The sequence below is a fragment of the Lepisma saccharinum genome, chromosome 2, assembly GCF_977018435.1.
Source record: "Lepisma saccharinum chromosome 2, izLepSacc3.1, whole genome shotgun sequence".
Lineage (NCBI taxonomy): Eukaryota > Metazoa > Arthropoda > Insecta > Zygentoma > Lepismatidae > Lepisma > Lepisma saccharinum.
The window spans coordinates 110537797-110564039 of record NC_139230.1 but is presented as its reverse complement, the minus strand read 5'-3'; the positions used below and the strand labels follow the sequence as shown (position 1 = coordinate 110564039).

At 38.8% G+C, this 26243-nt stretch overlaps 1 protein-coding gene across 1 annotated transcript in view; it reads right to left on the bottom strand.

The window, feature by feature from the left end:
- slim (scruin like at the midline) overlaps nucleotides 1-26243 on the bottom strand; it is a 137581-nt gene that overhangs the window by 33700 nt on the left and 77638 nt on the right. Inside the window, exons 5-6 of the mRNA XM_083117543.1 lie at nucleotides 11431-11642; nucleotides 3007-3146 (exon numbers count right to left, since the gene is read on the bottom strand). Coding sequence (XP_082973669.1) covers nucleotides 3007-3146; nucleotides 11431-11642 — 352 coding nt within the window. The remainder of the gene's footprint in view (nucleotides 1-3006; nucleotides 3147-11430; nucleotides 11643-26243) is intronic.

The following is a 26243-nucleotide window of genomic DNA, read 5'->3' as shown; positions in this document are numbered from 1 at the left end:
GAATAGTGAAATGTCATTGTAAATGTATGTTAACTTGTGCAAAACCAGTAATACGTCAGGATGATGAAAGAAAACCTTCACAAGCACTGCTACATTAAATAAGGTGAAGTGAGCCAGAAGAGTAATAAAATTCCAGCAGCATATTTGAAGTCTAAAGGTCTTCTTGTTTATGCATTCGATTTTTGTTGGATGTTGCAGTCCATGCAATTTCTGTCACATGTTGTAGTGAGATACTTTGTCGGGTGGCGATATTCAACAAAAATCGTATGTATCAATTGAACCTATTTGTTTCCATGTTCCTTCAGTTTGCCCAACAAAATGCCTTACTATGACGTCCGACAACTATCGGACGGCGCCACCTGCTCTTATCCCCTCCATCTGTTGACAAGTACCCTTACTACTCCCATATGGGCTAGAAAAAAATGATAATTCAATGCATTTTCCACATATTATTTAGAGGTTTAACCTTTACTCCCTCGATGATACCATATGGTATCAGAGTAAGGTTGTACTCGCCCGATGATACCATATGGTATCATGGTGCTGATTACGAAATGAATGTGCTTTTTGGACCTTCATACTCTTATGTTTGGCTGAAAACTCTGACACAGGTCTGGAGCAAGCCTGGGAAATTCATATTGATGACCAACCTCCCCCCTCTCCGCAACATATCCATGCCACATTTCCGAACCGAGTTTCACATTTTGGTTCATTATTCAACTTGTATGGCACCCAGGAACATGAAACATGTTTCAATCTCTTTGGAAACGTACATTCTTTGAAGAGAATACTAAGGTTTGTGCCTTCTCCCAAAAATAGCGGGAGAAGAGGGGGCAAACTCCAGATTTTTATGTTTTCTTTTCATTGAAATTCGGTGGTCGTGCCCCCAAACCCCCCTTCCTTGGTTCGGCATTCTGAATTGTACACGGTTGCATGCTATGATGTTTTAGCTGCAAAACAAAACTTAACCGAAGTAGATTGCTCCCACAGTGCAAATTACCTATTTTTCATAAAAAAAATAATCACATTTTGGTTTATTATTCAACTTGTATGGTACCCAAGAACATGAAACATGTTACGTTCTCTTGAGAAATATCCATTCTTTGAAAAGAATACTAAAGTTCACGGCTTCTCCCCAAAATAGTGGGAGAAGAGGGGGCAAACTCCAGATTTTTGTTTCTTCCATTGTAATTCGGGGGTCGCACCCCCCAAACCCCCTGGGTTCAAATCCAGGCCTGGGCATGGGTGTTCTTTGTGAGTGTCCCTTCATCAATACTCAGTCATCAACACTCATCCTCATCATCACAATTAGCCAAAAATGACAGAAAAGTGACCGAAAGAATGTAATTCAATCACTAAATCAATAAAAACAGTCATGCGGCACACACCTTGGTTGAATTGGCAAACACCTCTCTTCCAAGCCCAGATTATATTCTATACCGGGTTTTTGTAAATTATTGTCGAGGTTTCTTCATTGTTGTAATCGATCTGGGTGAATGACATGGTGAACACAAATGCATGATATTGTTGAGAAACTCAACAAGTTTTGTTCCTTATTTGTTTCATAGACCTTTGTTTCCCAATTCTGCCACGTCAGTTTTCCAAAATGGCAGATATTACTAGTGAGAAGGCATTCTGTGTCCTTAAATATCACGCAACAAGGTCTGTTACAGTTGTGCAATGACATTTTCGTGTGCGATATAGGAAAGATGCACCATCAGACAATTCAATTGCGATCATTGTTCAACAGAAAATTACCACAATGTTGGATTGGGCACAGGAGTGATGAGGATGAAAACCTTTTATCATGGCTGCCTCGTTCCCCCTAACCTTTCTCCGTGCGATTTTTTTCTCTGGGGGATACGTAAAAGTTACCGTTTACTATCCTCCACTACCATTGAGGAACTGAAAACATGCATAACGAATTTAATCAACAGTGTTACACGTGATATGGTATCCCGTGTGTGGCAGGAAATAGACTATCGCTTAGATATCTGCAGGATACTGCGAGGCGAGCACATTGAACATTTGTAACTTTGTCATAAAAACTTGGTGAGCTTTCTAACATTTTGCAAAAAATTGCATGTATCTATCTTTATTACGTAAAAGACAGTGCTTGTTTCGAACCCCGACAATCATTTATGAAAACCCTGTATTATATACAAGTGAAAGATAAAAACAGCTAGCCGAGTGCCAATGTGGGAGCACTGTCTCCTTCTCAATGTGATTATGGCAAGTTAAATACTCTGGAGTTTCTGAAGAGTGACATCTCATTGCGGAAGTGTTAATTAACTCAATATAAAGAGAAACAGGTCTATAGCTCATCATATGCAGGAGGATTGAACTAGAGAATGTTGAGGACCAATATATTCGTTGAACCCACTGTACATAATAAGTAGGCATGATGAATATATCTGTGATGCTCACTTAAAGGGATATATTTAAATATCATGTGTAAGATCTGCCTGAGGGCCTCCCTGAAGGGGTCCCATGATCAATACCCAGTGGAGGCACATAATGGTTTGGATCCCACTTTCAACTGTAGGTCCAGTTCTGATTTGGCTTTCTGTGCACAACCGTATTTGTAGTGACATACACTAAACATCCTACCTTAACTTGGGGAATATAAAAATCTTTCTATCGAAGGGTAGTTTGTGTTATTGTATATTGAATTTGCTGCCTTTTCAAAATGTATTATATTTTAAAAGGGAATCTACATGTAAGAGGACTATGTGGAAAATCATTTATGTGAAACTTCTCTGTTCTGGTTGTAATAAATTTTATAAATAGTGTGGAGGTAATATTGAACTCACTCCTGTTCAACTCTTGCACCTTGTAAATCTATAAACTTGCAATGGAAAAATAAATGTTATACTTATTGAAGTAAATTACCATATATACTTGTAATCACAAAGAAATTCATCAGGCTATAGAAACATTTTGCAAATACACAACTGTGAGATATTGTATTACACTACACATAGCATCTAGCTTTTCACTACTTACTGGAGTTACAGTGGCTGCATGAAAGTAGACAGGCTGTGGTATTGAAAAGGGCAATTTGGTCCACTGAAGTGTTTTCAAATTTAATCTCCATATGTCAGAAAACACATATATTCCATCAAAGCCTCCACTGATGAAAACACCTGGGTAACAAATAAAAGATTCAATAATAAACTAAAACACATACATGGTTAAGAATCATTTTTAAAATTGCACATGGTTGCTCTATCGCAATCAGCCTTTCCAATTATGCAAGTCTGAAAAAGTTACATTGGTTTTGAACATATGCCAATGGCCTGATAAATAATTGTATCAAAACTCTATGTTAACTTTTCATGAAATTAAATTTGAGCAGCAGCTGCACCCTTACCATCCACAGCGTGTCCATGCCTTGGGTCCAGCTGATTTTGCACCCTGCGTCGTGTTTAGTGAATGGTTACTACAGTGCTGTGTGGTCAACCCCCAGTTCCATACCTGTGTACTTTTCACTGATGAGGCCTGTTTCACAAGAGACGGGATGCTGAATAGTTGCAATAGCCATGTATGGGCCGATGAAAATCCCTGTGCCACAATCGTGAAGGGCCATCAAGACAGATTTGCTTTAACATGTGGGTGGGCATTGTCGGCGAACATTTAATAGGTCTGTATTTTTAACGCCATGTTTAACTGGACCAGTGTATACTGTGTTTCTGAGAGACATCCTCCCCGAGTTATTGGAACATGTGCCACTTCTAGTTCGTCAACGCACGTGTTTTCAGCATGATGGGGCCCCAGCCCACTTCGTAACTGGTGCTCGTGATTTTCTGATGCAGACCTTCCCATGGTGGCGGATAGGAAGAAACGGTCCTGTTGATTCGGCTGCCCGTTCACCTGATCTGACCCAACTTGATTTTCTTTGTGGGGTCATATCAAAAGTGTTGTCTACGAGACACCTGTGAGTAATCTCTTGGCAAGAATCCTTGCAGCCTGTGATCTGGTCCGAATGACTCCTGGGATATTAGAGTGGATACAACACAGCTTATTGCGATGCTGTCATGCCTCTATCAAGGCAGGGGGGCGTCATTTGGAACAACTGCTGTAATGATGGCTGCAGTTACTACTCATTAAAGCCACTACAGTGATTCTTCTGTGTTTGCTTTCCACTTCCCCAGACATGGTTCCCCTCCGCGCTGTGCGCAGTTGCCTGCCCTTCGAATGTTTTGGCTTGTAACTTATGACTGGGGCATTTACGGACCAGGGTTCTGTATCTCATTTTGTTGCATTTGTTCCCTTCCATCAATCCTGCACATCTGTAACACAGTCACAGAAACGCCATGTATACAGAAGTTTGTTTGATATATATATATATATATGAACAACTTTCAAGGTGTACTAATCTCATGAAATGCCATACCACCACCACCACCAGTTGTCTTCTATAGGACCACCAACATTGTGGACTATCGCCCTAGATCGGAGTTTCCATTGTAGCAAACTACATTGGAGAATGAGCATGGGAACCCTATCCCATTCCTGTCTGTAGGCTTTTCAAAGTTGTGTAAAGTTGTGTGTGGACGGCAATGTTTCAGACATTGTTTCAATAGTCCGAATCCACAGAAATCCACAGAATATTTCACTGCAATGTCTTGAAATAGGATAACATGGATCTCTGTTTCCTACTTCATCTCCTGATGTTCGGGTGGTATGGCTTGAATGTGCACATGTTGACTGCTCTGTTCGTACAAAGGAGAGATGTCTGTATGGAAGAAGGGGGTCATAATGGATAACTGAAAGTAGACAGCATTCACATTCACATTACTGTCCACCTTACATATCGGCAACTTCCCCACATAACCAAATCCGGTGACAACCGTGAAGTCCCTTGGAAAAGTGTCCTGGCAGTAACGACCCTTGTCATTAGTGTTATGGTACGTAATCGATCAAAAGTGACCACTGCCAGTGAGGTAAATGTATGTTTCGTCCATTTTGACCACAATCTTCCATTTGAACCCTGCCAGGTGTCTTTCACAGTTTTCTGCAGTTGATCCTGCTTCAGCGATGTGACAAGGGAGGAGGTGGTGCACATGGGACTTACGAATGCACCGCAGCCCAAGATGGTTATGGATAGTTGTGTTCACAGTTGGAAGGAGCCATATGCACCCTCCTGACTATCCCCCATTGGGTTCATGGATTTTCCAGGCATGCCAGTCACTGAATCTCTCGAAGAGGGCCTCCCCGATGGTATAGTGGTAACATCATTGCCTTGTAATCAAGGGGTCCTGAGTTCGATACCCAGTGGAGGCACATAGTGGTTCAGATCCCACTTTAAACTGTAGGTCCAGTCCCAATTAGCCTTACTGTGGATAAGTGGACTTAAACACCAACTCAATTCAATTCTGAATCTCTCAGAGCACAGCAGGCGATACTTTTACTGATGTCCACTTATGGGTGTCTTTTCTGGGTGAATGTTTACCAACAGGCCTCTGTTATGTGCACCGGGACACTATATCTTTCATAATGGATTTCCCGATGGTCAAGCCATTCTCCTGACATGTCATACGAGAAATGTGCATTGAAAAGGGCCATTACATACCCTTCCCAATAATGTTTCAATTTTGATGCCATTTGACAGCTACATGCACAACAGTCTGGCACTTGCAAGCTGATAACAACAACCATCACTCCAACTCAATGCCACAGGTGGCAGTGGCATCACAAAGTAATTAGGATATATCCTGAACAACCTTCTGTACAGTAGAAACTTGATTACATGATTTTCAGGAAAACGTAAAACCCAGTAAAAAATTCTAGTATTTTGTTCTACTGGGACCAGGAAAATTTAATATGTAATTACAGTTGAAAAAAAAAAGCTGTCTTTCTTGCATTGATGGACTTTTCTTTGTCAATTCAGCTAACCTATATCAGTTGTGAGTTTAGATGTTCAGGACTTTGCAACTGGTACAAGACTACAAAGTATAGTAGTCAAGAGATAAATATTGGCCATTGGTTAATAATTACAAATTTGTATTGCTTTGTGTGTGTGGCATCTGTCACATGCAAAAACTCAATGGCTTGGTGGTCTGGACTAGGGATGGCCAAATCCGGATTTTTTAAAATCCGGAATCTAGATTGGAAAAAACTGAGAATCCGGATTTCAGATAAAATCTGGATTTGGGAGGGAATCCAGATTTTGGGGGGGCATTTGTGATCAGTGTTGTTGCAGTAGTATTATACAAGGTTCTTTTTTTCAGCAAAACATACTCACAATGCTTGACGGCTCCTTATCTGTCGTAGCAGTTGCACAAGAGCAATATTTTGATAAACTGGACAAGTTTCACGCTTCAGTTTAATGTGCAAGCACGTTCTGACGCCGAAATAATATAATCATTTGCATCTGCTTCCTGAGATTACATGTTTCGGAGCTCAAACAATGAAATCGTATACAACAAAAAATGTCATATATTTTTATTTCCACTTTCGACCAAACTTTTCTTGCTCTCATGCATGGGTGGCATGGGGAAGAAGGTGCAAAGGGGTTTTTCAGCACCCCTTAATTTTCCTCCGCATCTGCCATGTTACGTTATGTATGACTTACTAAAACATTGTCGTCACATTGGAGTAACACCGCTGTCATTGTAGACAACAGACATTGATTGTAATCTGAAAGAGAACCTGCATTTGCTTTCCCCTATTAGGGTGGGGGAGAGTCTCTATAATTATTAGTGGATGTTGTCTTTCTTCCACCATTACTATTTTTTTGTTAAAAATTTATTTTTCTTTTTTACGACACAGTATACGGTCATTGGCCGGCATAAACAAGTTTTGTTTGTTTAAAATTACAAAACATGCGCTAGTAGTGGATAAAACAAACAAAACTAAAACAAGTCACTAGTAGTCTTCAGTTTCATTGGCATATTTTCATAAAAGCCTATTAAATGTTCATTGGTATTTGATGTAATGGTTAAAGAATGCATGTTTTCTTTATTTTCAACATCACACCCCCAAATTTACATTCCCCGCCCCCTCAGCACACCTACATGATTAATACTGGCATCACCGCTGCTCTCGTATCATACATACAAAAAAATATTCAGATTACATCTGATTGTTGTGGAACTGATCTCATGTACCAACTTTTTGTTAACCTGTACCAATTATTTTATGATCAAAAATAAAAACATAATATAGTGCAATCATTTCATAAAAGAAGGGAAATCTGCCATATTACTAAGCGCAGTCGGCTTCTTTCATGCATGGCGCCAGAAGATTTTGACCAGCTGGGCAGGAGCCAAATACTGATATATTAGGGTTTTCAGATATAAAGTTTGAGTTTCACACACAAATATTCCCTTGTCCTCTCCTGAATTCCTTTGTACGTCTTTCTTTCACCTTTTCTCATTGCAGTTGTACGTCTTATCTTTCCCTTCCACCATTTTTCTCTGCCTGTATTACCCCCCTCTCCTCTCTCTCCGTGTTTTAAAAGACACATCTGCGTGCACTGGCAATCCGTTCACCAAATCTTCTGATTAAAGTAGTGAAAGTAACTGATGTCATCACCTGTTGTAAAGCCTCTTGGATACCATTCCTATCTTTACTGTCAGATCACACTTTAAACTGTAGGTCCAATCCCAATTAGCCTTACTGTGCATAAAGTGGACTAAAAACTCCAGCTCAATCAATCTATGTTTCCTGTGTGAATCTTGATATGGCCTCCCTACTTCTCTCATTTATGTGTCCCTTCCCTGATGCCCTTCAATTGCTTAGTATGTACTTCGCATTGTACAGTTATGGACACTTCTGGGTTGTAACGATTCCATTGAAAGTTAATGGAATTGTTATAACCCAGAAGTGTCCATGACTGTACAGGGGATATCTTATCTTATCCCTATAAATTAAGAATAAATTTATCATAGCCCATACTTATTAGTTGAACGACATATTACATTAATTGATTTGATTTATTTGTTGCATTTAACTTTGCTGATCTTCCACTTTTGGCTAATCACGAAGATGAGGATGAATTGTGATAAGATGAGGCAAACGAAGGGACAATCACAAACACACATGGGCAGGCCACAAAACCACAAAAAGCTCCAGGTAGGATTGTACTGGCTAGATGCCACAGTCTCGTTAGTCTGCTAAATGCTTCCCTCTGCATAAAGCACTGTGCCATGAAGGCACATTTAGGGATGTAAGGGTAGGGCCTCTAAGTTAAATTTAAATGTTGATGTCATAAAATATGAAACAAATGTTAATAGTAGGCACATATTTTGGTAAATAAAAAAGCAAAATTTCAGTACAAAAACAGTCAATTTCAGGTCCAAAAGCAGTAAATAAAAAAAATAATAGCTCTATTATAGTGGTGAAAAAGGAGTATATAAAATCACATTTTGGTTTTAAAAATGAGAATATAATCCCAAATTTGATTTAAAAACTGCACTTATTACACAAAATAAACATATCCCTTCTAATAGCACATTTATGTCATTACCAGAATATTAAGTTTACGTATTCCTGTATAAAGGGGTCCATTTTTGCATCTCAAATATTTACTGCAGAATTAATCAATTTCCCGTGAATTGCATTACTCACAGGATAATTCTGACTTCAGAAAGTATAGCATCGGTAAATAAACTCTAAATTTCATGTTTAAGAGTCTACTTCGCATTTTGCAGTTCACTTTTCGTTGTTTCGTGACAAAACAGGGTAGGAAAATGCACCTCACACCTTTCAGAAACATGAAAAATTAACATTACAATGTGTTATTTCACATTTTGGGTTTTTGTCAAAAACGAAATATGCATGCCTCTATTAATAGCATACTATTAGATGTTTCTGGACATTTAACACATTAACAGCCATTTTAGAACAAAAATAAAATTTTCCCTACATTCGTAAGCCAGAATGTTCAATTCTTGTGTTGCGTGAGATCTACTTTAAATGTCTGTGTGTGCGCCACACATATGCTCATATTCTTCCTCAATTTTCCCCCTGGTACCCCCACTTTCCACCTTCTTCCAATTAAAAAAAGGCTGGGTGACCCTGTTCATGCTGTAAGTACATTTTCCCTTCTTGTGTCAAATACCGAAAGTTATCCCTTTACCTGTATTCTGTTGGTTTGTACTCTTTGTTTATTTTAAATATTGACAATAGAAAATGCAACTGCTATTCTGACATTCAGAGAATGCAAGCTCAAGCATTTGAGGTGAAATCCATTGATTTTTTTTTATAAATATACTTCCATTATATCATTTGATAATGAACCTAGTTTGGAACAGGAGGAGATTCATGTATCAGAACTCAAAATTGATTGATTGATTGTTTTGGTGTTTTACGTCCACTTCATGCACCGTAAGGATAATTGGGACTGGACCTACAGTTTAAAGTGGGATCTGAACCACTATGTGGCACCACAGGGAATTGAACCCAGGACCCTTTGATTACAAGGTGACGATGCTAAAACTACACCATCGGGGAGGCCCTTCAGCACTCAGAAGAAAGTTTGGTAATCTTTGGTTTTCGAACTAAAAAATAAAACACATTTTGTACTGGAATTTTGCATTACAATTAATGCCATGTAAGCCTAAAGCCTTTTGTGCTAGGCAAGCTGCTTGCTTAATAGAAACTACTCTTTTTCACAATTGTAAGTCCATATTTAATTCCATATTTTGATTAAAATAACTAAATATGTACCAGGTGTTTCATAAATAATTGAGGGGTTACAACAATTTATTTTAAGTAAACTATTGAATTTTCGTTGATGAAACCAGTCCAGAATGAACAAGGAACTCAAACAGTTTTTTTTTTTTAAATTTTTTTTTAATACCTACAAATGTTCAATGTATGCACCACGGGTGACATGGCATGCATCAACATGATAGGAGCACAAACAGATTATGCTTGCATGTCTTGTTAAGCTGAGAGTTCATATCCCTGCAGCTAGGCAACACTCAAATCACCCACATCACTCACAGTGTTTTGTGCAATGCTTTGGTCCCCAAGATCACCGGACCTTACACCAAATGACTTCTTGTGGGGTTTCATCAAAGACCTCACCGATGCCACGTGATATTGCAGCCCTAAGGGAGCATATCATCCCAGCAATAGACACTATCAACAGGCCCATGTTGATGCAAGTGTGGCAAGAAGTAGATAATCATGTCGATGCATGCTGCATGACCCGTGGTGCACACATTGAATATTTGTAGGTGTTAAATAAGAACTGTTTAAGTTCCTCGTTCATTCTGGACTGGTATCATTACTGTAAGTTCAATACTTTACTTGCAATAAATATTTTTAACCCCTCGAGTATTTATGAAACACCCAGTATTTACCTACATATCTAACACTTTATTAGTACATATAAATCCGTTCTCTGGTTATTACATTTCAACTCATTCCGATACCAATTCCACTGGTGTTGGCTGATACTGATACATAGGTACAATAAGTATTGGGACTGATTTTGTCCGGCCAATGGGAAGGGGTGGAGGGTGGTCTCTGTGGATGGGATCGGTGTTGTGGGATGTCACGTGAGCTAGAAGACTCAGCTCAGTTGCCTCCGAGCCTTTGGAGTGTGTAGGTTGTGCCTGAAGTGAAAGTGTGTTTAGTGCTCACGTCGAGAGTCAAGATGCAGCGAACCATCCAGCAGCGTTGTGCCATCAAATCTTGTGTTAAACTGTAAAAATCTGCTACAGAGACTTTTGACCGTGACCGTGAGGCTTAGAAGGACGAAGTCATGTCCAGAACGCATGTTTTTGAGTGGCATAAAAAATTTAAAGATGGCCGGGAAGACGTCGAAGACGAACAACATGCTGGACATCCGACATCGATCCGAAATGCTGAAAATGTGGTCAAAGTGCGAGAACTTCTATACAGTGATCGCCGGTTAAGTGTTCGTTTGATAGTACAGGAGTTATATTTACTGAAATCCACTGTGCATTCAATTGTGACCGATGATGATTAGGGTCCGCTGCATCCGAAGGGAGATCACTGATTCCTGCCTACTGCATCACGATAATGTGCCGTGTCACACTTCGCTAATTGTGAGGGAGGCACTGGCCAAACACAATGTGGCAATGAGGCTGCAAGCACCCTACAATCCAGATATGGCTACCACCAACTTCTTTTTGTTCTCTCGGATCAAAAGGAGCCTGAAAGGACATCGTTTCGGGACGTTTGAGGTGGTCAAAGTGACTTCGAAGGGGTGCCTTGCCGACTTCCAGGGGGCGTATGAAGAGTGGAAAAAGTGTTGGCAAGAGTGTATTGATGCAGGAGGGTCATATTTTTATGACTTCAGTCCCGATACTTATTGGACAAACCCTGTATGAATATCAGCTCTGCAGTAGTACTGTACACATATTGCACTGCTCAGGATGTGTAACTAAGGAAGAAAGCAAGCAAGTGTGCATGCATGCATGCACACACACACACCTACATTACACTTACTTTCATCCAGCTGGACACACCCATGACAGCGTCTTGCTTGGGGAATTCCTCTGCCAATTGGAAAATGAGGATCAGCAACAACTACATTATTTGCCCATTTGCACAATGTCAAATCGAATATTGGAATTGTCTCAAAATCAAACACTTCTGTAGATGTTCCTCCACCAAGAATATATATTCTATTATTAAAAAGTCCAATTTCATGCCGATACCTAAAAAAGAAACAAATACATTAAAGTTTCATGAAATATGAAAAGCAAATAAATGTACTACGAACAGCAACTGATAACAACCAGGACATATAGCTTCAACAAGGTAAGAATTAATGTTTGTTTATTTCTTAATAAGTGTTTTCCTTCCAATTATATAATTTTTTACACCCTAACTAATATTTTCTAGACTTAAGACAAAAGCTTAAGATAAAAATCACCAAAGGAAATAAAAAATGAAAATACACCATGCCATAAGGTAATAATAGCTGGCAGACAACGGAAAACCATAATGTAGATGAAAGAATTAATATCCTGCATCTTGTGCCTTGACTAAAGAGAACAATGAGCACTGTTTTTTTTAATTGTAATTTCAGAATGAAGTATTGTATATTTATTTGCCTTCCATCTTTTCCAAAAGATGCTGCCAAATTTTATTTAGTGTAGTTTAATTAGAAATCCAAGACTCATGAATAGAAAGGTTGATTGACTGAGTTGTTGTTTTAAGTCCACTTTATACACAGGAAGGCTAATCAGGACTGGACCTACAGTTTAAAGTGGCATCCAAACCACTGTGCCATGTGCCTCCACTGGAAATTGAACCCGGGACCCCTTGATTACAAGGCGACGACGTTACCACTATGCAATCAGGGAACGAATAGAAAGTATGAGAAGTTTTAAATAATTTTTGAAACTTTAATACATAAGTATTTTGGAAGAGATTAAGCATGGCAGTCACCTTTTCTTTGGGAAATGGCTACCTTTTAAAAATAATATTACTATTCGTTGTAACATATACGCAGAAGTAAAAATAATTTTCAAACAATAACAAGTTAAGTATTTTAAAATAATGAATTTTAAACCTTTTAATTTTTGCTATAGTTATAGTGGTTTTCAAAATATCCAGAGACTGACACATAAGATATGCAAAGAGCCTAATCTAATCAGTAATAAATTTCCTTCCGTGTGTTCTCCAACATCTGGGATGAGATGGAAGCAAAACATCCTGTATGTACACATTAATTTCAAGGTTATGGGTGTTGGTGCCAGCATAAACTCTATCTTTGGCCTATCCTCAGAAGAAAAGTAAGAGTGTGATATGCAGGAACTGAGAAGCGAGTTGAGGGGAGTGGGGGTGGAATCTGTTTGCTGCATACAATCCAATGACCAGAAAACTGTGTCCAGGTTCTTGACAGATTTGATGTAAAGGAATGATGTCCAACTGGAAGATGAGAGATTTTAGCAAAAGAACTAACTTTGGCACTTCAAATTTTTAAAGCATATGGATTTCCTTTCTGTTATTGTCAGTTTCTCAAAGAAAAATGGGCCAAAAATTACAGCATACCACACATTTATCTTATAGTAGGGCGACTTTTCCAAGAAAATGTGCCAAGAAATGAACGTCGTAGGAACGTCACCGCCACAAGCAGCAACACTATTTTTCTGAAAGAGGTCATCACTGAGAGCTAAAAAAAAGTGATGTTGCCAACTTTGCAACCTGCGACAGTGGCCGCCATATTGGATTCAAAATGGCAGCAAGTCAAATACACTTAGCTTACTATTTGTCATGATAGAAACGTTACTATGCTACACAGATTTGCAAAACTGGTTTCATTCGAAAGAGAAAGCTCGAACAAAGTATAAAATTACCATCAAACTAAGTTTTCTTGTTATACCTTGAATACAGAGAAAAAAACCTTTCAAATATGTATATTTTTCTTGCTTTCGAAATTACATTTTGTCACATAACATGGTAAATATCAATCAGATCAAAAAGACATGTGATATGTTCTTGATTGCAGATACCTGCTAAAAATGTTTCTTAAAATATACAAAGGTTCGTTTTATGATAATATGAGGCTTGAAGGGTCTACACAATAGGCAAAGAAATAAAATTGAAACCTATTTTCCTCTCTCAGTAAATGAATTACCTCTGCAAGCCATCAGTGACAATTCAATTTCACTCAAGTAACACATATCCAGTTTATAAAATGATCGATTTAATTTTCGAAATTGAAGTTAAGCAAGTTACAGTATACAGTATTGAGAATCCAGAAATCATATTTGCCATTGAAAGAAAATAAATACATGCTAAAATGTTTGAAAATTACATTGAATTACAATAATTGAAACTTCGTGTCTTACATTGCATTAATTTATTCCATTTTGTTCATTATATTTTCATCATTGCAGGAGTTAAGGTTAAATTTTAATGACAGTTGGTTATGATGGTTAACAAACTCTTTGGATTTCAATTGTTTTATACTCACAATAAACTGCAACAGAAACGAATCTAGAGGGATGTCATTCCAGTGATAAAATTGAAATTGTTTGAATTATTTAACTTACTTATATTTACTCATGACAACAGTGACGTGTTGTGCACAGCCGTTGTTCCAATGGATATGGCAAATGAAATTCTTAAGGCACCAAGCAAAGGCTGGAAAATCACAAATACCATACTAGAGCATCGTCCTGTCCCAGCGGCATGCATTCTGGGTACGTAAGGTATGCAATGCGTACCCACAACACAGTAAGAAAAAATGAAGCATTTCCTTTCGCATTCCCAGAACATGAAAATTCTACAATTATTGCTCCACTGCAAGAAATTCAGATTTCCGCACGAACACGCTGCTGCCTGCCTTGTGTCGCCAGGCCCTCCTGGATGCAGTCCCGAATGATCCCGATAGTGCCTTTGGGGCTGTCCGCACCCACCCGATCTGCATTTCTGCCACTTTTCTTTGTACCCTAGAAATTCGGAAGTCAACCCCATTGGCTCAGATCAGCCGCGACCATATGTTTGGATCTGCCTCCCCGCTCACCCCATCCTGCATTTTCCTGTTCAAAGCACAGAGGTCTGAGAAGCCATGGTACACTTCGCAACATCTTATTTGACCGCCCCGAAAGAATTCTAAGTCCCAAAATCGTAAACTTAGCAACATTGCACTTCGGCTCCAGGTGAGAGTAGCCAACTTTGAGTTTGTCCTTCCACTAGACGAAAAACGCTGCAGTGAGAGGTTTTCAATTTAACACTTTCCATGACCTTAGAAACTATAAACCGCTATTATAATACACAATCAAACAGAAATAATAAGTGGGAAAAATAACCTTGAGGGATATTTACGATTCTGCTTGCTCGACTTGAAATTTTGGGGGTTTGAAACACTGAATAGAGTTTTTCTCCACCTGGAGGAAATTGCCATCAAGTTTGTGCAGAAAGAAGCAAATTTGTGAGGAGTTTATGCGACATTTTATTTACAATACCTTGCATAATATCGAACAGTTCTCAAAAACATATATTTTACACGACTTGTCGAGAAAATGTGCTTGAAACACAGGAAGGTGGGAGTCTTCATAAACATCAACATGTTTTTAAGGTTATAACGTCATGAAGTTAATGTAGAGCAGTTGGTTAGGAGTTGCTACCCTTATTTTTCGTCAAGCGTGAAAGGTCGTGGGTTCAAATCCCACCCTCTTTCTTTTTTTATTTTATTTGTTTGTTTGCTGAACAGATACCGTTGATATTAGAATATTTAAAAAATGAATCCGGTGCACACTTGAGGGACGTCCCTTCTGCACATATTTCCTCTTAGAAGTTGAAGATTTCCAGTATTTATAGTTAAAACTTTTCTTTTTAGTTATTGTTCATAAGTTGTGTTAACACACACATCATGATTAATTCACAAATCACATATATGTATTCAGGATGCAATATGTAATGTTATTTAAGTTATGTATTGTTTGTTCTTCACTGACACCTAAAATATTGATTATTTGATTTCTATACACTAAAAAAAGATATACACTTATGTTAAGTAGTGATGTAGTGCAGTACTGTAACGAAGGAGAGCGTTTAATGAGTTCAAATTGCTAAGATTGGTAATTTATGTCCGTTCCTTTGTAATGACTGTTGTCAATCCCCTCACCACCATCTTACCATGCGTCTAGAACTAATAGTAAATCGCTAATTAACATAAGTAAATTGTTATTGCGACGAAGGCCGATTCGATAAGAAACTACTGATAAGTATTTATATAGTGAGTGACAAATAAAAAATTCAAAACCTCTTAATGATCGTTAATTCCACTATGCTTTGTATCTAAAATGTTTGTCTTATTTGAACAGAAAGTACGAGTATCAGATATAACAAACTTTCTGCACTAACTTTGCAATATTCGAATCCACCATTACAGACTTAGCTCTATGTAACTTGATTCTGCGCATTCCACGTGGCATGTGACTTCCTCCTATCATCGAAATAACTTCCTCTCGTGAAATACAGAGACCAATGTTAACTTCTTAGCACGGTGGATAAACTTTACATCCAATGATAAACTCCTGAAAAAATCCTGCCTTGGTGGAGAATCGAACCTACGACCTCCTTCGTGAAAATCAAGCACGCTACCTCTTCTCCAGATAGCTCATGTTAAAATTTGCTACCAGTTTGAAGTAACCAATTCACACATAATGTCATATCTATAATTTCCTCGTGGCAATTTTCATGAGGTAACGAATTCAGATATAATCAAGAAACGCTGAAAGGGAAAAATGATGAACATGTCTATTGGCATTTTGTCATATTTTGTAAATTGTGTAAATATCCCGTGTTTTAAACAAGCAATCGTTTAGTTACGAAGTATTTTGTTGTTTGTTTAAAGTAGGAACACGAGAGCGAAAAGGAGTCATTTGAACCAGACCCCGTTTGACAAGAAACTTCAGATTTTTTCCAAAGGCTGTATGAAAAGAGAGAGGAAAGGGATATTCAACGTATGAAATATAAAATATGTATGAAATTAAAACAATGGAAACCTTGAAAGATAATACTAACGAACTTCAAACTATGAAAAACATATTTTCGTGGTAGAAAACTCCAAGTCATTTTCGAAATATGAACTTGATTTTTTTCTGTATTATAAAGTGGAGATATGGGACGATACGATCCATCAGCGAGAAAATTTTAAGTAATCCGACTCCTTCCCTCCAACGTTTTCAATGGTCATAATTACTAATTAGAGTCCGGAAGCTGATGAAAAATCAACTTTTCTTCTGACCCTTAAAAACAATGCTAAACCTGATATCATGTCCGTTTCCCTTCAGTTAGAGCCGGAAAACACTTTTTATTTTACATTTTTTTTTTTTTTTTTGCATTCAGCCTTTTTTGGCTTTTAGTTTATTTGTCAGTATTTTTAACAGTTTTTGTTGCATTTTTACTTATTTTTGAGGTTTATTTTTCTCCTCCCCTGTTGTTTCGTGCATTTTAAATGCATTTACTAGTAAAACTTACATATTTAGATTTCTTGACATGGCCCTTTTAGCAAATTCACCATGAATCGAAAATACGTTCAATGGAAAAGCATATTATTATTCTTAACTGAAATGTTTGGCAATTGATTAAAATACTTTCTGTGAAGATCAGCTTTGAGGTTCTTTTTCTGGACACTATTATAGCTTTAATCTGTAATTTTAAAGTAAAATTAGTCAAAATATTAAATGCAATTACACTCTGGTGTACGCGAAGCAGAACTGTATTTTCGGATGCTGGCCGACAACAGTATCATAGAAGGCCCACTCTGAAAGGAGATGAATTGGTTGATTTGATGTTTTAAGTCAACTTTATGCATAGTAAAGCTAATCGGGACTGGACCTACAGTTTAAAGTGGGATCCGAACCGAGTGCATAAAATAACGTGAACCGTGTGGTGTAGGGGGGTTGTTTGTTTATGGAATGGAAGGTCATGGGTTCAAACCTTATTCTTTGCAAAATCTTTTTCGAGAAGTAAACAGCTTTGGACGAGAATGCTTATCTACGTTTCTTGGATATTTCCGTTGATATATATGCGATTTATGTCCAGCATTTCCGGATGCAGAAAGTTGACATGTAAGTTCTTAATATGTGTTAACTTATAACAGCTGAATGAAAAGAAAAGTATTTCCTAAAATCCTGCCAATCACTGAAAGATTAAAGACATTAGTAGAAGCATTACTTGAGGCATGCACAGTGGCGACGATTATGGAGCATGGAGGGGCAGATGACCCCGCACTATGCTAAACATTATCTACCCCTCCCCCCACCTTGCCCCATCAGTTTTGAAACCCAATCGCCGCCACTAAGCATGCATCACATAAATATTTACAGTAATATCATATAATATTATATTACATTATTAGAATACTTCGTACTCGGTAAATAAAAAGGAAAAAATAATAAGGAAAGGGTGGGATTTGAACCTACGATGTTTCGATCTTGACGAAAACAGTACAAAAACAAGTGCTGTCATCTAACCAACTACTCCAAGGAGATTGCTAACAAAAAGCTCAGTAAAGCACGTTAATCTCTGATGAAGCAACATTATGCCGAAGTTTCGAACCATTTTTCGCCAAGAACCAAGGAAAAGACACACTTTGCAGAATCGTTTGGTGTTGTGCAAGGTATCTTTACTAAACATTTCGCATAAAATCATCATAAATTTTCCTTCTTGCATTCAAATGTGACCGCAATTCTTTCCAGGTGGATGAGAACCTGTTCAGTGTTTCACAATGCACATAAATTTTCCTATTTTCAAATTCAGAACGAAGAATCTTAAAATATTTTTAACATTCGTATTTCTACTTAACATTTTCTTTGTCTACTCGTATATTTTATTACTGCTTTAGGGTATCTTTACTTTATGGAATGTGAAAGAATGACAACAAATTACAAGAGCGTTTTCATTCAGGAAGAAGAAATGTTGCAAAGTTGGCTACTCTTAGTTGGCTCTGAAGCGCTATGCTGCCAAATTTACGAATTCCGGACTTTGAAATTTTTCAGGGCGGTCAAATAAGATGTTGCGAAGTGTACCAAAGATTTTGACAGCATCTGCAGTGTTGGCAGTAGTCAACATACATTTTTTTTTGAATGTTTAGCTTACTCACATTTAGCAGTCACGTGTCGATAGATTGTGTTGGGTTGCTATAAACATACATTATAAAAAATGATTGCTAAGAGGAGGGCAAGAATATTTTGTGGTAGAAGACCATACTTAATATACACATAAACTAAGAGATATAAAATATTTATGTGAGGTTAAAATTACACTAGCAAGATTCTTGATAATAGGGAGGTGAGGAGAGCAGAATGGACTGACAGACTGAGGATTGAGTTTTGCACGTGAACCCCCTTTTGGCATCGTCACTGTTCAGGGAGAAATTATGTGAACAATTTGCAAGTTTCACACAATTCTCAGAGTACGCGAGTATCTGTTTATCCCATTCCAGAGATCAACATTTTATTTAAGTTCCATTGCATGAGAACGAGCATGAGGCCCCCCCCCCCCACACACACACACACATTGCAAAGTGATGTATATGGTTGGTATATTGTGCCCAGCAATTTTCTTTTGAAGCGTGCTGGGATGAATACCATTGTATGCTGACATATTTTCTTCATGAGTGCTTTATTATCTCCCTTCTACAGAATATTTCGTCGACTGGCAACTCGGGAGTCATTCATCCACAAGAACGTGCAGTTTTCTGGGACAGCAGACACTTGTTACCATGGGAGGTTGACTTTTGCTTTCTTCTGTCATGTGAAATTTGCAGCGAGTGTTTCGTTAACATTATTTGCTTGTTTGTCGGTTGCAGTGAAGCAATAAAATGGGGAGGGGGGGAGAGGAATCAGGAGTTATTGATGACATTCTGGAGATGGGAATTTCGGCATATTATTACGAAAAAGTGCAAACTCCAAAATGGGAGGTGTGTGTGATCCTGATTTGGAGGACTTGTTTCAGGCAGGAGTTATGAAGGATGGTAATCAGTATATTAGGCAATTCCAGAAAAAACAATTATAACTCTACAGATGTTGACTGGCAGCAGAAAAACCGGAAACTTTATTGTTGGCCTTGTTCATTGGTTTCCTCTGAGAAAGGTGAGTCAAATAGTAGAGGATAGAGGATACTAATATTTATCAAATCTATCACATGCTATTCGAAAGCATCAAAAATCATTATACCAGTTCGTTCCCATTCAATGTTCATTGCGCTGCATGAAGAAATTAATCAAAGTCAATCGTTGGACTGTACGTAGCTACTATCAGGATATATTTGTGAATATAAAATATCATACACATATTTTACCTTGTTACATTTGGATCTCTCTGGCAATGTTTAAGATTATAGCAGAGATTTCTTAGTTTCCTCGTTAATGTTTCAATAATTGACATCTTATTTTAAACTAGCTTCAAATAGCTTCCGTGTGCACAAAGCAAGCTTAAAATAACTTCTGCTTCCCTTAATCTTCAGAACATGTTCCTCGTAAAAAAAAAACAAAAAAAAAAACAATGTTGTGATTCTTTATTCTCAAGCAACAACTTATCTGCAGGATGAATGAAGGTCTTACAAAAGGGTGCAACGACTGATAAATGCTGCTGTGTCGTTCCAAAAAGTCATTCCTGTTATTTGAAAATGATACAAGGATAAGAAATTTTCAATTGCAAAATTTGGGTAAAAGTAGTTTTCTGTATAAAATGATGGACTGAGGGGGGGGGGTTGACCCCCTTCAGTGCACCCATGTTGTGTGCCCTAGTCTAATTGTCAGCGCACAACACTGTCCTGGACGTAATTCTGATGCTAGTTGGTATGACAGAATACCAAAACTTCAACCAAAAGACCTTCGGGGATATAAAGTCAACGGATTTGCTCTTCAAGTCTGATGGATCACTTCTGTTTGATTACAAATTCTCTCTTTCATGTATACTTGAACAACATATTCTTGACTGCTTGGGGTGACATCAATTTAAAGTAATATCATCTCAAAAACTTTAAATCATTACGAATGAAACATGTTTTCAAATGTACATGAAGGTTATGTGTCTTCATTATATCTTGGTAAACTGAACTGGAGAGTCTGAACTGCCAGGTGTAAAATCTGCATTATAATACAACGTCGACGAAAACATCCTCAAATAACTTTCAAAATAATTATGAGAAACTGTACTTTACTTTCTATCCTAACCATATTTTGATCTGATTGATATTTACCATGTTATGAAACAAAATATAATTTCGAGAGCAAAAAAAATATACATACTTGAAAGTTTCTTTTGTCTATATTCAAGGGATAACAAGAAAACTTAGTTTGATGGTAATTTTATACTTTGTTCGAGCTTTCTCTTTCGAATGACACCAGTTTTGCAAATCTGTGTAGCATAGTAATGTTTCTATCGTGAGAAATAGTAAACTAAGTGTATTTGACTTGCCACCATTTTGAATCCAATACGATGGCCACCGTTCCAGGTTGTGAAGTTGGTAACATCTCCGTGATTCCCTCTTTCAGAAAAATAGCTTGCTGCTTGTAGCGTTCCCACGAGGTGACAAGTTTTGGCTAGTTTGTTGCCTTACTATATGCAATATGCAGATGCACAAATGCATGAAGATTTTCTGACCTCCCCAATTGTCCTAGTTTATTTTTTCATGTGTGTGGAAAGCAATGAGCAACAAGTCAGGCTCTTTACCAATCTGCCTTAGCATTTTAACTGTAAATGATTGTCATTTGGGCTTATCATGACCACATTGTTCATAAGAAAAGACCTGTGAGATATGTATAGAATTACAATGATCTAGCCAAGTAATTACAAAATTCATGTTAATTCAACATGTGACTTTAAATTGGCCTTAAATAAATAGTAGTACAGTTAATAAATAAATATCTTTGTAGTGAATTCTGGGAACCAGTGGATTCAAATCAGTAATTTATCTACTGCTCCCTTAAATCTCTACAAAAACAACTTACAAAACAAACATTTTGGACACTTGTATTATCTTTTATTTTACATCAATTCTTTACCTCATCATTCACCCTTATGATCAGGGTACTGAGGTCAATGACTGGGGTTAAGAAACTGATGACCTAAAACCTCATAAAATGACCCATAAAATAAATTTAAATATTAATATGTAATCATCAATTCTTCATCAACAACGCAAGTCATGTACTTATAAAAGTACTTGAATAATTCAACACGTCTGGATGTTTAGAACTGAAGCCACAGGAAAAAAAATAGTAATAAATTGCAAATCCGGCTTTCTATTTGCAGCTGCCTAAAATGTTAAGCCTTCAATTTCATTCTCTCATTGCACTTGAAGCTAAGTGTGTGGTCACAAGAGCTAATTACCAAGTAAAAGAGGAATGAGGAAACACTCATCAGACACAAGAAAAATTAAAATTTTTGCACCCAGGAGCAGCGTGATGGAAGTGATAGTGTGACCTGCAGAGTTGGCAGGTCCAGAAACAAAGTAGTAGATGGTACAAAAAACCAAGGTTCTCTAGACAGGCTTGTTGAGAACTGGGAGTGGTGTGGTTTGGTGTGTGTGTATGGGGGGTGGGGGACATTACTAAGTGGCCTTGTTCAGGCCATGGGGTGTGGTTGAACTCATGGCTGATATGTAGGCTCTCTCCCATCATTTACGTACTGAAGTGTTGGTGGTAAAGGGTAGATAATCGCTACCTGGAAGCAGTCCTTGAAGGGGATATTGTGGTGGTTGTTATGCATGGCAACATTACACTGAAGTGCCAAAAGTCATGGGATAGCAGGAGGGAACTAGTTGATGGTGCTGTAACATTGTGGCAAACCAGTCGAATGTCTCGAAGCAGTTGCAGTGCTGTCAGGTAGACTTCTGTGAGTGCAGTGAAACGTCGTGTACCATGGTGATGGCAACCCGACGGGAATTATCGGCGTTTGAGCATGGGATGATAGTTGGTGCTAGACGAATGGGGCATGCAATTTTTGAAGTCGTCCGGACACTGAACTTTTTTCGCTCCACAGTGTCAAGGGTGGACCGTGAGTACCGCATTGGAGGCATTATGCCCAATCAGGGACAATGCAGTGGCCACCCACGAGTCATGAATGACCGCGACTGGTGACGTCTGGGCAGATCGTCCAGGCAAAAAGACAAGCAACAGTGAGTGATCTGACAGCAGGAATCAATGCAGGACGTCCCAGGAACATGTCTCAGAGGTCAGTGCAACGCAATTTGGTCTCCATGGGGTATCACAGCCGAAGACTGACATGCGTGCCGCTACTAACCACTGTCCATCGGCGACGGTGGCGACGGTGATGCACAATTGCTCTGGAACATGTGCAATGGGCCTTAGAGGACTGGCAACGTGTAGCGTGGTCAGATGAGTCACGTTTCAAAATGGTATGCATGGATGGTAGGGTCCAGGTGTGGCGCAGACCCCATGGACCCAAGTTGCCAACAAGGCACTGTGCAAGCTGGTGGTGGCTACGTCATGGTGTGGGGCATGTTTAATTGGCATGGTTTGGGTCCTCTGGTTCTCGTGAACCAGACAATGAATGCTCATCGCTGTTCAGCTGCTTGATGACCATCTCCAGCCCTTTATGGACTTCATGTACCCTGCCAACAATGGGATTTTCCAGGATGAAAATGTGCCATGTCATTGGGACGCAATGGTGTGCGACTGGTTTGAGGATGTGACATTTTTCTTAGTTGCGTGATCGCATTTGAGCGATTGAACTTATTACGCAACATAAAACCACACAACTTCGTTCCAGCATTGAAACGCTGTTACGCTATGCGTCTGTTTATTTTGACGATGACATAATTTGCCGGAAGTTCCGATAAGAGGGCAGTGTGGCGCTCTCTTCATCGGCTTGGTTGTTCCGAGAGAACAAATTCAGACTTACCCTGACGACTCGCACAAGAAGCAACCTTTTGCATAAGCTCTTCACAATTTCGGCTCATCGATGGAGGGATATTATCGGGGGGGGGGGTGGGGGGGGGCAAGTTTTGAACATTGAATTTTTCGCTTACCAGACCTACGAGAGAAGACAACTTGTAAAGTGAGATATGGCGAACCTTTACAATGGGGATTGGGGTTACGATCAATTTGCGTGACTTCATGTTCGGTTTACTGAACAATTGGACCCTTCCTGCAAGGCACGTGCAACGTTGACATAGATCGTTTGCAAGGCAGAAACGGTCTTGGAAGAACTACGAGAACGTCCATCTCGGATTGGTCACACATGTGGCACGTGGTGAAGCAGAGTCTACGAGTCAAGCAAAGGTAACCAAAATGGAAGGGGTTACTCGTCCCCATTGGATAGCAGGTGCAACGGTCAAATTGGAAGGTGATTTGACCAGGTTCCATTACACGTCGAGTCAAGCAAGGTAACCATGATGGAAGAGGTTATGCGGTGCCCCCAGACGATTCCAATATGGTAAAGAGGAGAATAGGAGAGTTTCCACTGCAGAACCGAGTCTTACCAAAGAGTGTTGTGAACGAGAATGCACGGACCTGATGACATGTGGTTTGACGTCTAGCTAAGAACTTAAGGTACGTAAAAGTGAACTGTGATTGCAATTGTACTTATTCAGTGCGCGAATCCCCTTAGTGTTATCCTTGGAACGATAAGTGCAAATTAGTTTCTTCAGCGAGTAAAAAACTGAATTAGCACCATGATAAAATTGGTATCTGTTGTCCGAAAGACCCGAGTCCTATCTAGTAGTACTTTTATTGGGCTGATTTGAATATGTCAAAGTTGATAATATCCTTGTGGAAAAGTTGGTCACATGTTCTCAAACGAAAATAAGCCACGCGCAACGAATAGTTATAGTACAAATGAGGGAGCATCAAATTCATTAATTTAATAATCAAAAGGATCTATTAAGTAAATGTTGGTCAGGGTTCCAATTTGCAGTACTTTAATGATATTTCTGGATACTCTGTTTTAGTATGAATTTGGACTTAAACGTCCGTGGGCTGTAATTAAATTATTGAGGCTGTAAGAACCTCGTTTGTGGTAATTCATTACACAATTTAAATTGCCGCTGTTTTTTGACACAGGTCATCTGAATATTTAGTGAATTTGATTGAATTGATCACGGGCAATCTCCATTGTGTAGTCCGTCAATAATAAATGACCAAAAACTTTAAATTTGTTACCTATGTATACCCAAAAAAACCAAGTTGTTAATGTAGAATGAATTGGGTAGATAAACTTGGGGGGCTGTTATATTGTAGACAAGTAAACGGGGCTCATGAGCGTTTGTAACGCATCTTTGGGAGAGAAAACTTAAATAAGTATTTTGAAGATTAACTTTCTATTGTTAATTTAATCAGTGTTGTTTACTACAAGTTAGTGGCTGCGGTGGCTCAGTCGGTAACGTGCCTGGCTACCATGCTAAAGGTCCCGGGTTCGATCCCCGGCCGGTTCAAATCCGGGAACTTTTCTAACGTTGGAAGCAGCCCCGGCCCCCACCCAGCATCGAATAACATGGGTACCTGGGGGAAACCCTGGGGGGTAAAGGCGGTCAGGGGTGTGATGCTGATAACATCACCCCCACTCACGACCGGATCAAGAAAGTGTGGGGCGTTACCCCCACACCCCCTATATGCCTTCATGGCATGGTGCTAAGCACAGGGGAACACTTTTCCTTTTTTTACTACAAGTTTAAGTTTGCCATGCACGTACGTGTTAGCCTTGCGGATCCCATCTACGGGACTGAAGTGAGACGAACAACATTTCATTACCTTGTCGGGTGGCGATATTCGACAAAAATCGAATGTATGAGGGTTGCTATTTATGTATCCGGAATAACAAACAAAAAATATATATATATATAATTTAAAATGGTTTTATTGTTTTTCAAACTATTCTCCATGATGATTGATGCACTTTTGCATATGTTTGAACCAAATCTCATAGCACTTTGTCAATTCGGATTGAGGTATTTCGAAAACATGCATTTTGAACGCATCAATCGCTTCTTCTGGCATCGAAAATCGTTGACCACGTAGCTTATTCTTCACGTACGGGAACAAAAAGAAATCATTGGGTGCTAAATCAGGGCTATACGGTGGATGACTCATCAATTCAATGTTTTCACCGGTCAAATACTGAGTTGTTTGGATCGATGTGGCACAACTCGCATTGTCATGGTGAAGAATGATCCTGCGTCGCTGGTTGTTTTTGCTGATTTCCCCAAAGACTTCTGGCAAACAAATGGTTGTGTACCATTCAGAATTGACGGTTCTACGATTCTCTAGTGGCATTGTAGCCACATGTCCATTTTTCCAAAAAAAAAACAGGCGACCATTTGCCTTGAAGTGCTTCTTGCACGAACAACTTTTGTTGGGTTTGGCTCTACTTGGAACACCCACACCCTCAACTGCTGTTTGCTTTCGGGCTCATATACATAGATCCAAGATTCGTCACCTGTGTAGATGTTATACACAGCTTTTGAAGCACCACAATTGTATTTTGTGAGTATTTGCTTGCACCAATCGACACGAGCCTTTTCTTTGAGCAATTGTCAAATTATGCGGGATCCAACGCGAACATATCTTCTGCACGGCTAAATGTTCATGCAATATATTATGTATGCTAGTCATACTAATTCCCAGGGATGACTCAATCTCACAATATGTCACATGACGATCTTGCATTATCAGTTCTCGCACAGCATCAATGTTTTCTGGCACAACAACCGATTTTGGACGCCCTTCTTTAAATTCGTCCGTGAGCGAACGATGGCCATGATTGAATTCACTAAACCAGTGATATACAGTGCTTTTAGATGGTGCTTCATCGCAAAAAGGTCGAAGTGAG